Source organism: Gymnoscopelus braueri (assembly GCF_963280865.1).
Source record: "Gymnoscopelus braueri genome assembly, chromosome: 9".
In the NCBI taxonomy this organism is placed as follows: Eukaryota; Metazoa; Chordata; class Actinopteri; order Myctophiformes; family Myctophidae; genus Gymnoscopelus; species Gymnoscopelus braueri.
The window spans coordinates 50,054,157-50,071,210 of record NC_137610.1 but is presented as its reverse complement, the minus strand read 5'-3'; the positions used below and the strand labels follow the sequence as shown (position 1 = coordinate 50,071,210).

General features: G+C 41.5%; 3 protein-coding genes across 3 annotated transcripts in view; 1 reads left to right on the top strand and 2 right to left on the bottom strand.

Annotated features, from left to right (window-relative positions):
• ano1b (anoctamin 1, calcium activated chloride channel b) overlaps nucleotides 1–8,821 on the bottom strand; it is a gene marked incomplete at its 3' end in the record, with an annotated part of 124,489 nt that extends 115,668 nt beyond the window's left edge. The window contains exons 1-2 of the mRNA XM_080438215.1: nucleotides 8,791–8,821; nucleotides 7,970–8,030 (exon numbers count right to left, since the gene is read on the bottom strand). The remainder of the gene's footprint in view (nucleotides 1–7,969; nucleotides 8,031–8,790) is intronic.
• On the top strand, nucleotides 928–11,162 carry LOC308092363 (glycosyltransferase family 92 protein F13G3.3-like; the record flags this gene model as incomplete). Its single annotated transcript, XM_080438214.1, has 3 exons — nucleotides 928–2,080; nucleotides 2,319–2,389; nucleotides 10,704–11,162. One exon carries the CDS (start codon nucleotides 928–930, stop codon nucleotides 1,816–1,818), a length of 891 nt encoding a protein of 296 aa, XP_080294340.1. The 3' UTR covers nucleotides 1,819–2,080; nucleotides 2,319–2,389; nucleotides 10,704–11,162.
• Nucleotides 11,163–12,599: 1,437 nt separating this feature from the next.
• LOC308091942 (cornifelin-like) lies at nucleotides 12,600–16,554 on the bottom strand. The gene is made up of 4 exons (XM_080437713.1): nucleotides 16,491–16,554; nucleotides 15,788–15,865; nucleotides 14,767–14,957; nucleotides 12,600–13,416 (listed from the first exon to the last, which is right to left on the bottom strand). The coding sequence occupies exons 2-4, from the start codon at nucleotides 15,849–15,851 to the stop codon at nucleotides 13,264–13,266; spliced, it is 408 nt and encodes a 135-aa protein (XP_080293839.1). The 5' UTR covers nucleotides 15,852–15,865; nucleotides 16,491–16,554; the 3' UTR covers nucleotides 12,600–13,263.
• Nucleotides 16,555–17,054: the final 500 nt, after the last annotated feature.

Sequence of the window (17,054 nt, the reverse complement as noted above, 5' to 3'; positions counted from 1 at the left end):
TCCTCAGATCCATAGTTTGTCTTAAGTCGGGGACTGGATATTATGGTAGGGGATTAAGTTATTAACGGGCTTACAGATGGTGACCAGAAAATAAAATTAGCCGCAAATTCCCTGAAGGCCACGGGCCTGCTAACACAGTCGAATTTGCTCTGAAATCACCATGGCGGAGAACAGGTTGTTCTTCCGTCGTCACAAGTAAAAATACAGTTTTTACGCTTCTGTGTGTGGCTTGTTTAAAAGGTCCCTGAGCCCGGGGACCTCCTATCTGTATTGAACGCCGCTCCAGTCGTGGTCTGGAACGGTTATTACTGGCTACAATAAAAGGGATGTTTATAGGCTGTTTTTTTCTGTAGCCTGCAACAGCGTTTGCAATGCTGTTGTCTGTCACTGAAAGTAAAAGTAACTTCAACTGCATGGACTGTCTGAGAGGCCTGGTGACGCACTGTTACTGCCTTTAAATTATCTGTGATTGATGGACCGACATTAACTAGGCTATAACTGCGCGCAGTCACCGATATGGAATATATTATATTCCATAATATATATATTCGATATATGTATCCTTGTATTTCAAAAGGTAATCAGCACCATCTGTAGGCTGTCACTATAGGCTACTTGCTAATGTTTACTGAGTCTACTCGCACGACTTGACCATCATGCTGTTGCTGCGCAGTGCCCATGCAGTATCAATTTGACCGACATAAAATCGGAATTCAGGACAGTGACCGGGCCGGTCACCGATGCGGCAGATTTGATATAAAACCTGCTATTTTGATCGGCGGCCAATTGATCGGTGCAGCTCTTTTTCATATCGGGGAGAAATGTCACCGATACGATATGATCCAATGTGACCAAAAAAGGCCATATCGGTCAGACACTAGAAATAACAAAGAAATGTATTTACTTCTGTAACCCTGTGATGTGACAATGAAGCTGATTCTGATTATAGGTAACCAAGAGAGCAGCGGGACAGAGGATATAAAGCCCCAGTTTAACTTCACAGTCTGCATCTCCACCCTGCATGGAGGCTACAACAATGTGCTTCAATACACACAGGCAATAGATATGTACAGGCTGCTCGGCGTGGGCAGGGTGGTGATCTACAACACAAGCTGTGGTCCAGATCTCGACCGCTTGCTACACAGTTACAGCCAGGAGGGTTTGGTAGAGATGGTTCCCTGGCCTATAGAAAAGCATCTCAAACCATCGCGGCAGGGATGGCAGTATAAAGTGGGTGGAGGGGATCTACATTACTTTGGCCAGCTGACCACACTCAATGACTGCATATACAGATACATGGACCGCTCTCGCTATGTCTTGTTGCATGACATAGATGAGATTATAGTACCGTACCAGCAAAACAGCCTAACGGCCCTGATGGTCCAGCTCCAACTGCAGGAACCAAAGGCAGGGGTGTTCCTTTTTCAGACTCATTTATATCCAAGTTTCCACTTTGAGCCCAGTGGAAAGTTCCACCTGCCCCAGTGGGAAGGGGTGCCAGGGACAAATATTCTGGAGCACATCTATCGTGAAGATCCAGTAAGTTATGACCTCCACCGCTACAAGATGATAGTTCAGCCAAGGATGGTGGAGCAGACATCAGTGCACGGAATGCTCAAGAACTTCGGGGAAACATTCTTGGTCCCTCCAGATGTGAGTCGGGTCATTCACGTCCGCAATCAAACACATACCGGCCAAAAAAACAAAGAGCAGCTGCACGTTGACACCAGGCTGTGGGATTTTCATGAAAAGCTGATCCCCAGTGTGGACAAGGCCCTAGCAAGAATAGGGATGCTGAAGACAAAAGTATTGAGATGATGGAGCATGGATGCAGCTGCACAGACTAACTTACAGCAAACAATCTTAAATGAGCTTATCTGCAATTATGTGATTTTAATACCTGATGCTATTTGATGTGATTTTAGCCCTTGATGCTCTGTTTTTCATCTTTTTAAGATAAGATAAGATTAAGATAATGATAGTGAACTTTTCATGCATTAAGATTAGGAATGATTAGACTGCAGCTCAAAGTACAGTAAAGAAAAAGCTATTTTTGCAATAGTGATTAAGTGGTTAAAGTGTTCCTCATTTTGCTCGGTGTGTGTGGGTGTTTCTGTATGTCCGTCCGTCCGTCTGTGTGTGTGTGTGTGTGTGTGTGTGTGTGTGTGTGTGTGTGTGTGTGTGTGTGTGTGTGTGTGTGTGTGTGTGTGTGTGTGTGTGTGTGTGTGTGTGTGTGTGTGTGTGTGTGTGTGTGTGTGTTCAATGGAGATTTAGGACAAGAGGTCAAGAAACAAGTACAAGAAGGTTGGAACGGGTAGAGAGCTAGAACAAGTCAGCTAGAACAGGGGTTTTCAACTGATGGTCCGTGGACCACTGGTGGTCCGTGGAGGTACAGTCTCTTGCCTCTCTTGCCTGTGTTGCATGTAGTCCCTGATCATGCATTCAGTATTGTAGGAAAGTGAAGATTTTTTTTTCTTTTAATTTTCATTATTTCTTTCAAGCAGTTTTTCATCCCTTGTTGTATACGTTCCCCTTCTCATTGACTTTAATTTGTTCTTACCTGTCTCTCTCTCTGTGTTCCTTCACCCTGTCTTGTCGTCTTATCCCTTCAAAACGGAATCTGAGTTTTCTTGATAATGCACCAGACAATCAAATAAATTGCCTCTTGGTTCTGTATGTTGTTTAGCAGAGTTTGCTTTTCTTTTGTCACTTTTGAATTTGGATTCAAGGATTTAACATGTCATAAAAAGAGGTGTGGTGATAAAAAGTGGGAAGAGAGAAGTTTAAGGAGAGGAGATTATATGATGAGAATACCTATCACCTTGTTGCAGACATGAGAAGACAGCAGGATAACAAGACTAGTCTAAAAGCCTCACTATGGGGCCCCTAGAGGTCAACCTACGCTGTGCCATCCTTTGAGGCCTGCATTCTCACTACTAGTGTGGTGGTGGGTGCAAGAATAAACATCATCATAAACATCACTGACTTGCTGAAGCACTGCCTGGTATGACAGATGGACGGACAGACAGACAGGCCTTTATAGGGGAAATTCAGTTGCCCCTGTGCTTATGTCATTGGTGGGGCCCCCCCACACCATAAAATTACAAGCTACAACTACTCCAACCAGAATTTACGACCAGAAACACATGCATCCCAATGAAGTATATAGCAATTATTGACACATGCAAGACTGTTCTGTGAGGGGCAGATAAACTAGTATGCTAATGTATGTCCAAGCTAGAGGCTAGTTGATACAGCATCAACAATGATATTATCAGTGGTGTAAAGTAACTAAGTACATTTATTCAAGTACTGTACTTAAGTAAAATGTTGAGGTATTTTACTTTAGTGGAGTATATTGCCAATTTTCAATACTTTTACTTCTACTCCACTAGATCTCTGAGGAAAATATTTTACTTTTACTCCACTTCAAGTATATGAAAACTTTAGTTACTTTGGAGATATAAATTATTATAATTTATAAAACACACATTAGCCACTTTAGCCCTATTTTATACATACTATTTGAAAATAGCCGATCTACAAGCTCTGCTATTTTCAAACATTTTAGTACTTTTACTTTTGGTACTTTAAGTATATTTTGATGCCAAAGCTTTTGTACTTTTACTCAAGTAACATTTTGTAACAGAGCATTTCTGTAAAAAATTTGAGTACTTTTTCCACCACTGGTTACTATTAGGTAACGATGTTACAAAATAGTCTACACTGCATCATGTGCGCACATTCTGAACAGAGTTAAGTCCTTAAAATGTATCGGGCGAAATTCGTTCAAGGCAGTACAGCAGTTATGAACACAGGGCAGACACAGAAAGGAGATTGATGCAGCTATAGGAGTAACAAATAATAGGCGACTGATAGGAGATCAGCCAACAACAGACAAACAACTATAGGGAAATGTTTGTATGATCCCTTAATCTCTGACCTGTTCGTGGAAGACACTGAAGCGTTCCAGGATGTAATCCATGCTGTTTCTCCAATGTTTTACACGAGTCAGCAAAACCTCTCTCTACAGTTCTTTAATATCCATGTGACACTCCATGTAATAACAGGAGGCCTCTTGAACAGCTGTGGCCGTGCCTCTCCTGCCCTTAGCTATGTGTAGGTAGGTAGAGTGAGTTAAACACTTGTTTTTCAGTGAAAACACTAAGGTGTAGACAGTCTTTATTTGTAAAACTGCAAAAAGCCACAAAATGCCAGAGGCCATTACTTAAGTTACCGGTCAATCTCCTAAGATAAATGTTTGTAAATGAACTGGTTAGGTGGAAACCAATGGTTACAAGTAAGCTAGGGTTGGCTAAATGTAGAAAAGTGAATACTTTATGGATGAAGTCTTACTTTTGTCATGCATTCAATGTTTGTAGATTGTGTAGTTTAAACCTGGCAGGCTACAGTATAAGCACACAGCTGCAGCTAATCAAATTAATAATGGGTGTGCTAGTCTTATAACCAGAGCCATGGGAGTGAAGAAGTATCAACACATTTTGTCCACTTTCACTGCACTGGCACATGCTGCACCTCTGCACAAATACCCTTTTGCCTCATTCCCATGACGAAAAATGTTAGTCGACTACCTTTTTTCACAGACAAAAACGAAATAAAATTTAAATAAAAACTAAGCTATGATGACTAAAAACTAAGACTAAATATATTGACAATTTTGTCAACAAATAAAAACTACACTAAAATGTTAGTGAGGGACTATAGTGGAGAAGAGATCCAGTAGAACTAAAAGACAAGTCATTTTATGTTTGGTTGCGCTCTGAAAATAGCAGATGTACAAGCTCACAACGCGTTGCAGCATGCAACCAAGTGTAATATCAGCAATTACGATGCCATCAAGGCACCGCCAAAATACATTTTAGCCGACTAAATCAGTTGATTTAGTCGGCTAAAATGTATTTCGGCGGTGATATTTAGTCGACTAAAACTAGACAAAAACTAAAACATTTCAGATGATTAAAATATGACAAACTAAATGGAATTTTATTCAAAATAATATTGACTAAAACTAAATAAATATTTGCTGTCAAAATCAACACTGACGTGAAGTCTGCGAGGGCTTGAGAGCGAGCCCTATCGATGGTCTTGAAGGGCGGATCCAAACCCAGGCGGTTGGATTCCAGCGCCGCTTCCTATTGCTTCACCAATCTATGTCCCCGCCTCCCCCCCCCCGGCACGGAACACGCTGACGTCACCAAGTTTAGAGCGACGCCCCTCTGCACTCTGATTGGTTAGGCGATAACAAGGTTTAGAAACTACCGTTCCTGCATGGTTCCCCTAGACTTTGTTCTTTTGTAACAAAAAAAAGGCATGGGTTTCCGAGGCTATGGTTCACATGACGCTCGTCTGTCACAAGCGTCAAGGAACCGTTTGTTCCTGGTTTTCAATTTTTTTACATTTACAACTCTCACATGTACATAATCATTCAGATTTCAAATATAAAGTGCTGACCCCCATGCCACGGATGTAACAAGTTGAGCCGGCAAAGGTCTAAGTACCTGTATCTTCCTTATCGTTCAATAAAAAGCTTTTTAATCCGATCGCCGGCCATTTTCTCCGAATTTTCTCTGATGCTTTCAACTATGCGACATTACTGGTTGGGAGGTGTATTGCACTCTGATACATTACAAAAAAATATAAAAAATAATAGAAAATAGCCGCCGATTAAAATGCTTTTTATTGAACAATACGGGAGATACGGGTACTTATCGCGGGCCGGCTCAACTTGTAACATCCGTGGCTCGGGGGTAAGCACTTTATATTTGAAATCTGAACGTTTATGTACATTGTTGTAAGTTGTAAATGTCAAAAAAAATCGAAAACCAGGAACAATCGGTTCCATGACTGTCATGGTATGACAGTCATGTTTCAGGGCTACATCGATGCAGACTTTTGCTAAGGGAATTACCCACAGTTCTTAGCGTTACCAGGGCAATGAGGGAAATCCTCCAAACGTCAATCATTTAAGTATGCAAATATGTCATGCATCACGGTTAGAATATCAGTATAGTGCTTTCTCACCGTTCTCAAAGGGAGACGGAATGGAAGATATATAGGCCTATTAATAGAAAAAAAATAAGGACCACAAGAAGAAATTAGCAAAGTAAATACAGAATATTGAAATACAATTTCAAATGAATAACACAAATTAAAATTAAAACAAACAGAATAACGTCAATGTAATAATAATAATAATCGACAATCACAGCCTTTAAAGCAATGACAGTAAATAAGGACAGTAAGAGTTTTAAAAGTTATGTAAGGTGTCATGAATGAAGGACTCATCTAAAGTGCTGTCCCATTCCTTTTATACCATTTGGAGCCCTTGCAGCACAGGCTGCTTTGCGAGGCGTTGTGAGCTTAAAATCGGCTATTTTCAAATAACCAAAGTATATAGGGCTGAAGTGGTTTGTGTATGTTTTGTAATAATAGTTTTGCCTATTTCTTATATTATGTGACAATTTGGCCAATGTTTGACCAGTTTTTATAGTATAGTTTGTTGATTACATTTGATCCAGTAGTAATGGCCTTTTTTTTTTAGGTATTAAAAGTCCTTAAATTGTCACTTCACTGTCACCTGGGGACCCCCGAAAAATCATGCGGGGACCCACAGCTTGACTTAAAGGAGAATACCGGACAAATTAAGTGTTGTCTTTGATGTCTCGTTACTCACCGACCGACGTGAAAAGTGGCGTTCTTTTTTTCCAATGATTCCCCTGTCGTCATTTTTTAAACCCCCTCCGTTGTCAGAATGGGAGCGCGTGGGTTAGGGAGATTCGTCTATTATAACCGAGGCAAAGTTGTTTTTCTCTCTACTGCTAGTCATTGTGGAGTCTCATGATAGTCAAACATGCGTTGAAATTTCCTGCAAGGCCACCGTTAATGGCGAACGAGTTAACACTGGTTGCTTGTTTCCAGAACCTGGCAACACGAGTTGCCAGGTTCTGGAAAGAAACAAGCATCCAGTGTTAAATCGGGTTTAGGGCGGACATTGGAATTGGGCCCTGAAACATGACTGTGACATATCAGCGCTACTTTTTCCAGTTTTTTGACATTTCTACATTTACAACCCGTACATCTACATAAACGTTAAGATTTCAAATATAAAGTGCTTACCCCATGGCCATGGATGTAACAAGTTAAAACGCCAGGGTCTAAGTACCCGTATCTTCCGTATTGTTCAATAAAAAGCATTTTAATCCGATCGACGGCCATTTTTTCATAGAGTTATACTGTATCAGAGTGCAGTACACCTCCCAACCGATAGGGTCATGTAGTTGAAAGCATAATGGAGAAAATTCTGAGAAAATGGCCACCAATCGGATTAAAACGCTTTTTATTGAACAATACAGAAGATACAGATACTTAGATCCGGGCGTTTTAACTTGTTACATCCATGTCCATGAGGTAAGCACTTTATATTTGAAATGTTAACGTTAATGTAGATGTACAGGTTGTAAATGTAGACATTTCAAAAACCAGGAACAAGTAGCGCCATGACGCTTGTGAAAGACGAACGTCATGTGAACCATAGCCTCGGAAACCCAGGCTTTTTTTTTTTTTACAAAAGAAAAAAAGCCTGGGGGAGCGATGCAAGAACGATGGTCTTGGACCTTGTTATCTCCTAACCAATCAGAGTGCAGAGGGGCGTCGCTCTAAATTTGGTGACGTCAGCGTGCTCCGTGCACAGGCCGAGGGGGGGAGGGGAGGGGAGGCGGGGACATAGATTGGTGAAGCAATAGGAAGCCACGCACAAATCCAGGCGGCTGTGTTTGGGTCCGCCCTTCAAGACCATGGATTGAGCTCGTAGCCTCAGGCTATGTGAACCATGGCTAGATGGACATTACACCACTGGCCTGGCAGACAGTCATAATGGACCCAGTCGCTTCTTTTGGGCTTGTTTTCAGAGACCTGCTTGTTTATATTTTTCTCTCAAAATGGTTCCTACCTCTGGCTCTCTCCACCTGCTCAGACAGTTTCCCAGACGACCAGACATCCTCCTCTTCTCCTAGCCCTAGAATGTCTGTGATCTTACATACATTTCAAGTATTCCAAATACACAGTCATAGATCTCTCTCGGTCCCCCACTGTGTAGTGCCCATCTGCGCGGCCATAAAAGTGCTCTAAACTCCGTCTGTACTCACCCAATAATTAATTCCTAAGACGTGTAGTCATATTTTGTCCTCTAGTTTCATATCCATGTGAAAGTTCTGCCAGAAAACGTGTGTTAATAGTCAAATATCTCCACTTTTTCACGAGCTGCACACGGACGTATTTCTGTACGACGCGAGGGGCCAGGAATGATTGCAGCACTGAATATACGTAACTTCCTTTAGGACGCACAAATGTTTGGGACACACAATTGACAGGTGCTTGTGATTGCTGCGGTAATGAATCATCACCTGCCAATTGTGTGTCCCAAACATTTGTGCGTCCTAAAGGAAGTTACGTATATTCAGCGCTGCAATCATTCCTGGCCCCTCGCGTCGTACAGAAATACGTCCGTGTGCAGCTCGTGAAAAAGTGGAGATATTTGACTAAACACACGTTTTCTGGCAGAACTTTCACATGGATATGAAACTAGAGGACAAAATATGACTACACGTCTTAGGAATTAATTATTGGGTGAGTACAGACGGAGTTTAGAGCACTTTTATGGCCGCGCAGATGGGCACTACACAGTGGGGGACCGAGAGAGATCTATGACTGTGTATTTGGAATACTTGAAATGTATGTAAGATCACAGACATTCTAGGGCTACTCTTCTCCCTGCAATGCTGTAGGCAAGACCTCCTCTTCTCTCCACACGCTGTGTCCGTGGACCACCACCAGACCAGACCTCTTCTCCTCACCACACCGTGGGTCCGATGATCTCCTCATCGTCGTGGGCTAGATGATCGCCTCCTCCCTCCTCGTCACTGAGGATTTGGTCTCTGTTAGTTGTCTGTGTCAACCATAGACTGTAAAAATAAAGGTGTCAACACTCTGGAAAATGTCAAGCCACCGGCAGCATGCGTGTGTTGTTGACATTTGAAAGTGCCAGTTTGCGACGCGGAAAGCCCGGACCGGATCTCAAAAAGTGAAAACCCGGATCGGATCCACCATAGGACTAATCTCTCAAGAACAGATTCTGCACTGAGATAGCACAAACAGCAGAGGGCGCTGTTTTTCATTCTCATTTGGCTTTGGGTTCCCAGATTGCCATAGGACTGGACTGGACTGAACTGAACTTGGTATTTTATTTACCCCACTGATAGATTCACTTGATTTATTGAAAACTTTATTTAGAAGGTTGCAGAGAAAAAGCACATTGTCACCTTGCTAAACTATAAATGGCCTATGTAAAATAAAATAAAACTGATCCAAAACAAAACTATATGATATTTCTTAATCATTTTACCCAAAACGTTAATAACAAATCATGACTATTAACATAAAAATGACACTGTCAGTTATGTAACATAAGATATTTAAATAGGTTTAAATAGGATTAAACCTGACTTAGGCTAGTCTCGCGTTACCAGACTGTTGCCTCCCACAATTTACAAATGTTTCCGGCATACAATGATAATGAACCTTTCATGCATTAAGAGTGATTAGACTGAAAGAAGAAAGAAAAAGCAATTTTTGCAATAGTGATTAAGTGGTTAAAGTGCTCCTCATTTTGCTGGGTGTGTGTGTGGGTGTTTCTGTATGTCCATCTGTGTCTCTCTCTCAGTGTGTGTGTGTGCAGCCTGATCTCCAGAGATCTCCGTGTGTGTGTGTGTGTGCAGCCTGATCTCCAGAGATTACCGTAACATTGCACGGAACGAGTGCACTTCATTCCGTGGATAGTCGCCTAGAAACCCCGAAATTGCGTGCATATGTACGGCGAGTCCCACGGTGGGTGTAACCAGTCGCAACCCGGAAAAACCCGGAAGCAGAGCAGTCCCCACAACAAAATTTACGATTCTGTGCCTATCGGTACATAACTCAAACGGCGCTGAGTAGGCACAGGCGAACGTCACACCGTTCAGGACGGCAACTCGGTCGCCTTAGCTCCCTCGGTGGTCCTTCACGGGGTGACAGTTCGCCTGTGACTGCGCGCCTCCGAAATGGTTTTGTCACAAAGGGAGGTACATATGCACGCAATTTGGGGGTTTCGAGGCGGCTATCCACGGAATGAAGTGCACTCGTTCCGTGCAATGTTACGGTAATCTCTGGAGATCGGGTTGGTGTGTGTGTGTGCCCATATTTCGCCGCAGGCTGAAAACCCACCTCTTCAGGAAACACTACCCTTCCTCTCTGCCTGACCTACTTGTTGTTAACTAGTTGTACGAACGCTTGTTTTCTATTGTTGTATTGTTTATTGGATCTTGTTTAGTCGATACTTATTTGTTTTAGCTCATGCTCATTTGATTTAGCTATTTTGTCTCATCTGTTTAAGGAAATAGGTAGCTGATATATTGCACTTTTACCTTAGCGCTAGGTATACTCTTGGTTGCTTGTTTTTGCAGAAAATGCACTAAAGACTTCTGGTGATTAGTAGTTTTCGTTCCCTACCTATGTTGAATACACTTATTGTAAGTCGCTTTGGATAAAAGCGTCTGCTAAATGACTGTAATGTAATGTAATGTAATGTAATGAACCGGTGGAGAAAAGTGTCAGCTAGAACAGGGGTTCTCAACTGGTGGTCCGTGGAGGTAATGCATGTGGTCCCTGATCATGCATTCAGTATTGTAGGAAAGTGAAGATTTTTCCTTTAAATTTTCATCATTTATTTATTTTTATTTTACCCCTGAGCCACTGCCGCCCTGGCATTCATACAGAGTTATAAGCTGATTATAATGCATAGCAAGTGTTACCAAAACACTAATCGTATAGCCCATATCCCCACCCAATACAACAGTGGTCCCCTGGTTGATTCTTAGCCAGGGTGGTGGTCCCTTACTTCACAATTGGTTGCAAACCCCTAAGGAAAGGTGTACAAGACAGTGGTGAGACCAGCTATGTTGTATGTGTTACACGCCCACAGCCGTGTGGCTTAGTAAACAGATTATATTTTTTAAACTGATCTGCAGGTTCACCTGAATAAACAGGAAAAACGGGAGACAGAGTCAGTTTCGGTGTTGTTCGATCTCTCTTCCTTGTTCATCTGAGTTATTTACTTTTCTTTCTTTGTGTTATAGTTTCATCTACTGCATCAATATTCTCACATGTTCTTTCTTACACATAATTCATCAAAATCACAATACACATATGTATTCACATTCATATTCCCATATGTTTACTGGTTTTCACAGCATCACAGCATCAACCTCTTGCACATGCCACAGCCTCTTGCGTGGCTGTGGCTTTACAGTTTTCTGTTTTCCTTTGCGTGTCTGTGTCTGCCTGGGTGCGCGAGCAACATGTTCGCCGTTCGCCATGTGTTGTCTGCCTCAACCCAGGGTTGCCAGGTTGCTCGACCAACAAGCAATGCACACACACAATTCGTTTGCATCTTTCCCTTTTTTTCTCCCTTTGTTTCTCCCTTTGTACTCTCATTAATCTCAGAGCTAGACCTCCAGGGACCCCCAAGGGTCTCTAGGGAACCCCAAGGGGTCCGCGATGTTTCACGGGGTCCCAACACTCCAAGGGGGTCCGCGGACCCCCATGGGGTCCGCAATGTTGTTTTTTTTGTTGTTTTTTTATCCCACGATTTTGTAACCCCAAAATAAGCGCGCCCTCACTAGAGCCCTGTGCGCGGCTAGGGGACAGGGCGCCCACAGGGCGCCCGGACCTCTAGTGTTATACAAGTAGACTTCAAAGAGACTTGAAACGTGGCATCACTGCAACTGGGAAAACTGGAGGGAATGAAGTAGATAAACTCATTTCACATTTAAAAACAATAGACAAATTAAAAAAGAGGCAAAGCCATTTGAAAACATCAAAAAGTAGAGAGAGCAGACAACATTGGTAAAAAAAAAAAAGTGCTGATGCATTCAAAGTGCAATATAGATACTGAGATACAGTACTATTCAAAAGTGCTATTCATTACTCAAGATGTTGGTTTTGGGGGCAGTATATGGCGAGCATTCAGGGTTCTGATGGTTTGGGGGAAGAAAGTGTCTGGTCCTGCTGGTGCTTCCCCCTAAGCTCTTGAACCTCAGATGGCAGGAGTTCAAATAGATGGTGGGAAGGGTGGGAGGACGTCAATGACATACAACATCAATAACATCCCCTGTTTGTTGTGTACCTAAGACCCAACTGGCCTGTGCTCCACTCTTGCTGCAGCTTAAAGAGGGGAATATATGGGTGAACTCACTCACTTTAACACTGAAACTCCACAAAGCAACATAACAGATCACTACAATAAACATATATCTTTATGTCGCAAAGTAAACTATATTTTTATACATAATATCTTTGTGTCGCAAAGTAAACTATGTTTTTATACGTATACCTTTTGTGTCGTGTCATTCACTCTGTGTTGGTGAGAACGAGAGTCTGAACCTCAGCTCAGAGTAGTAACAACTCTTCTAAAACACAGTTTTATGTATTTATAAGTTCATGCCCCCTCACCACCACCCACAAAGAAAGCAACCATGCCGTTGTAATATTATAGTTCAGTATTTATTTATATACTCATAAGTGCGTACACCACCACCACAATGCTTCAAAACAAATCTTGTTTGTTGTAATATTATATATAGTCAGGTACTTTAGGTTATACCTGTAAGATTCCATTGTTATTTCAATGGTCCGGGACCCCCTAGGGGTGTCTTCGGAGTTACTTCAGGGGGGGCGCCAAATCTTTGTGTGATAGTATATATTATTTTACATTCACCACTTGAACCCTAGCATCCCTAGTCTGAGGAGACCTTTAGCCAAAAATAGCCGATCTACAAGCTCACAACGCCTCGCACTTGTGAGCTTGTAGATCGTCTATTTTTGGCAAAGAGGTTCGGTGTAGAGGGGGAAAAAGAGCAGACCAAGTACAGAGTGAAAGGTTAAGATTACTTAAGAGTATAGGTTTTAAGTGGTTGAATGTCTGAAAATACACATTAACATGAATCCAACATTTTAATGATGATAGTGCTGTCCAACAAGTCTATCTATGAAATACACAATGTTATACAGTGTAGTGGGGGGTCCCTGCTTCATCTCTCTCTCAGCTAGCGGGTCCTTGGCCTGAAAAACCACCCTTGATCTAAAGTATGCTCATGACCTGGTGCTGCAACCGTTAACACTTAACAGGTTTACCACCAGCGTACTATTTCCCTAATGCATGACATAAGAGGTTGAGGTAGGTTGTTGCACATTGATGACGGTGACGTTGGGGTTGTTCTTGCGGTATTTGACCTCATGGGCCATCTGACAATAGGAGCAGCACACACAAAAGCAGGACGCCATGATGTCTTTGCAGAGAGTACCCTGTGGGAACCACATAGAATCAATTACACTCTATAAAACACACTATGAGTTGCTAAACTATTAGGCTTTCACAAATCAATTAATTTCAGATTTCAATGTATGACAAGTATATATATATATATATATATATATATATATATATATATATATATATATATATATATATAGTTCGGTTGATTATTTCTCCCTTTCAATAATACCATTTGGTATACTATTCTATAACCTTTTCATCGCCACCTTTACAACGACGTATAACTTGTAAGGATTGTGCAATCGTGGAATGAGCAACACAACTAAACGTGTGGGTAGCACACACCCCCCCCCCCCCCCAAAAAAAAAGCCAAAATCCCCCAATATGCTTCTGTTGGTAATCGCTCTCATTTTGAGCGACCTGCCAGCACACACCTGCTGAGAGGTGTGTGCCAGTCACAGGTGTGTAGCTGGCACCTGAGCATGGGTCTTGCAACTCTGTTGAGTTTGTGTATGCTCCAAGCAGCAACACTGCCCCCATGGAAAGATTGCACGTTTGTCCCGTCAGGATAAGGCCTGTGCAATATAGGGCAAGTGGAAGCTGGTGTTACGCAGATTAGGCATTATTTGGTGTCAGCCCTGGTACCATTTGCAGGCAGGTGTGTGCCAGTCACAGGTGTGCCTGAGCATCAGTCCTGCAACTTTGACATCTGTCTTTAGTACCATTGTACAAATCTTGCCTGTAAATCTCTGGAAGAAAGCCTACGGTTCCTCAGTGAAGCAAGGGTGAGGAACCTCATCTTCTTGGGGTGTTGTCTTCCTTTGACTTCACCAGTCTCACGGAACTCCTATGTTTGGAAATGGTACTATAGGGCTGACACCAAATAATGCTGCCACTCCGCGTAACGGAACACCAGCTTCCACTTGCCCTATTGCAATGTTTGCACGACAAACGTGGCACCTTTCCATGGGGGGAGCAGTGTTGCTGCTTGGAGCGTACACAAGCTCAACAAAGTTGCTCAGGTGCCAGTCACACACCTGTGACTGGCACCAGAGTGACTGGCAGGTCACTCAAAACAAGAGCGATTATCAACAGAAGCATATTTGGGGATTTTGACACATTTATTGGGGGACGCTACCCACACGTTTAGCTGTGTTGCTCATTCCACGATTGCAAAATCCTTACAAGCTGTACCTCGTTGTAAAGGTGACCAATAAACGATAAAAATTATATAAAATACAAAACTAATTGGTATTATTAAAGGGGAGAAATAATCAATGTTAAGTTTCCAAACTTTTTGTGGGCAGTTTATATACATTTATATATATCTGCATACATACTGTACTACATACATTATGTATTATAGTGCACCAACAGACCTTGATTCTGTATTTGTGTCGTATGGCAACCCGAAGCGACAGTGCAGCAGGAGCCACACACAGAGGAAGCCCAAACAAGGCTGCCACCACACCCGGGGTGCACATGTCACACAAGGGGAGACAATTAGCATGTCCCAATTCTGACGAGGTGTTGCAGGCAGCGCAAGGACAGCAAAATAATCCCAGACAACCTGAAAAACACACAAACATCTCTTTACACATTCAGTAAACATGCTGATACTGTACATTGGTCTATTTCTTAATGTATATATAATATAAACTTGTTGAAGCTGCAATCTGAAACTTATTTTAATGAATATTCAAAGTTATTTTAATCAATCTGTATGGTAGGGTATGTTAATGCAATATAACTAGCAGTGCGGTGGAAAGTAACTAAGTACATTTACTCAAGTACTGTACTTAAGTACTATTTTGAGGTATTTTTAATTTACTGGAGTACTTCCAATTTTCAATAATTTGTATTCTACTCCATAACACCTCTAAGGAAAATACTGTACTTTTACTCCTAATTATTTGAAGCCTGGAACCAAGCCATCCAGGCTCCTGGTGAATCATGACCATAAAACATTTGATTCTGTGTCAAAAATTTGAATATGTAATTATATCATATTTAATAAATACCCTTTATTTTGCAGCTTTCACAGAATCAAATGGTCATGATTCACCAGGAGCCTTAAAATAATGAATATAAATATTTCCGGATATCTCTATGGGAAACATGAATGGGATTTCGATCTGTGGCACCACAACATGGCCACCACTGCTATGCCCTATAAGGAAAAAAGCCTCTTGGCTTTGCAGTAAAAAGTGTTCTCTCATGCAGGAGACCCGAGTTTGAATCCTGTAGAAGTTATGGATTGCAGCTTTAATCCAAATCCAATTCAAAATTCCATTCAATGCAACAACGAATTGTCTGTTTCAGAAGAATGTCCCCAGAATATATTAAACATACTATAATTACTGCTAATAATACATATGAAGTTCTGATATTGATACTGACAAGAATTGCAGTCAGAACAGCAGCCCAAGAGCCCAGCAGTCCAGTCCGTTTCTCTGGCTTCCATGGCAAACAGTCAACCTGCAAATACAAAACATAGAATACAGCAATAAAACACAGTAAAGTGTCTCAACTCAAGTCAGTTTCAACAATCTTCAAATGCTACATAATCAGTAACTCACAAACGTTCTGCCCAGTAAGCCATCATATGTTTGTCGTTTTCTATGCATATATTTACACAACACGTTTTTTTTAATTTCCATTTCTGCTAAGCAGCAAGCTAGACAGGCTTCAATTAATTTGGTTAGGTCTTATTTGCAGTGCAAACGTTAATTACTACAATTTTTCTATTTTACTGGAATATTTCCTGTTTTCAGTACTTTTACTTCTACTCTACTACATCTCAGAGGCAAATATTATACTTTTACTCCACTACAAATTGTTGTAAACTTTAGTTACTAGTTACTTTGTAGATTTTGATTATTATTACAAAACAACCATAAACCACTTCAACCCCTATATGTATTTCGGCCATTTGAAAATAGGCGATCTACAAGCTCACAATGCGTCGCGATGCAACGCATTGTGAGCTTGTAGATCTGCTATTGAGTATTTCTACATTGCCGTATTGATACTGTTACTTAAGTAAAGAAATGTAGTACGTTTTCCATCACTGGACATTTGTAAAACCAAAGATGTTGATTACCTTGCAGCAGCAGATTACAATACCATCCAGCAGAAGGGAGAAAATGAAGTGAGTAGAGTTTCTCAGGGACGTTGCACTATAAGTACCCACCCATCTAGCACAAACATGCTGCCAAACCTGAACTTAATATCTTAAGATCTGCCATAATTATGTGGATTATGCGGTCAACATGCGCTGACATTTTGCACCTTAATCCCATGTACAATACAACGCACTGACTTTTGTCTCTTTTTGTTGTGTTTTCTAGCACCTTAAAGGGGTAGTTCACCCCCAAAATAAGTTTTTTTCTATGTATTCCTCACCACCTGGAGCCTTGAATTCATAGATATTTTTTTGTTTTTGTCACATTCCTAAGCCAATAATTTGATTATAATAAATTTGTCCCCATTGATTCCGGTAGGAGACACAAATGCATTTGTGTCTCCTACCGGAATCAATGGGGCTAAATTTATTATAATCAAATAATAAAGGAAGGAATGCGACAAAAACAAAAAAATATCCATGAATTCAAGGCGTGGGGTTCATGGGGTGAGTAATCCATAGAAAAAAAGTTATTTTGGGGGT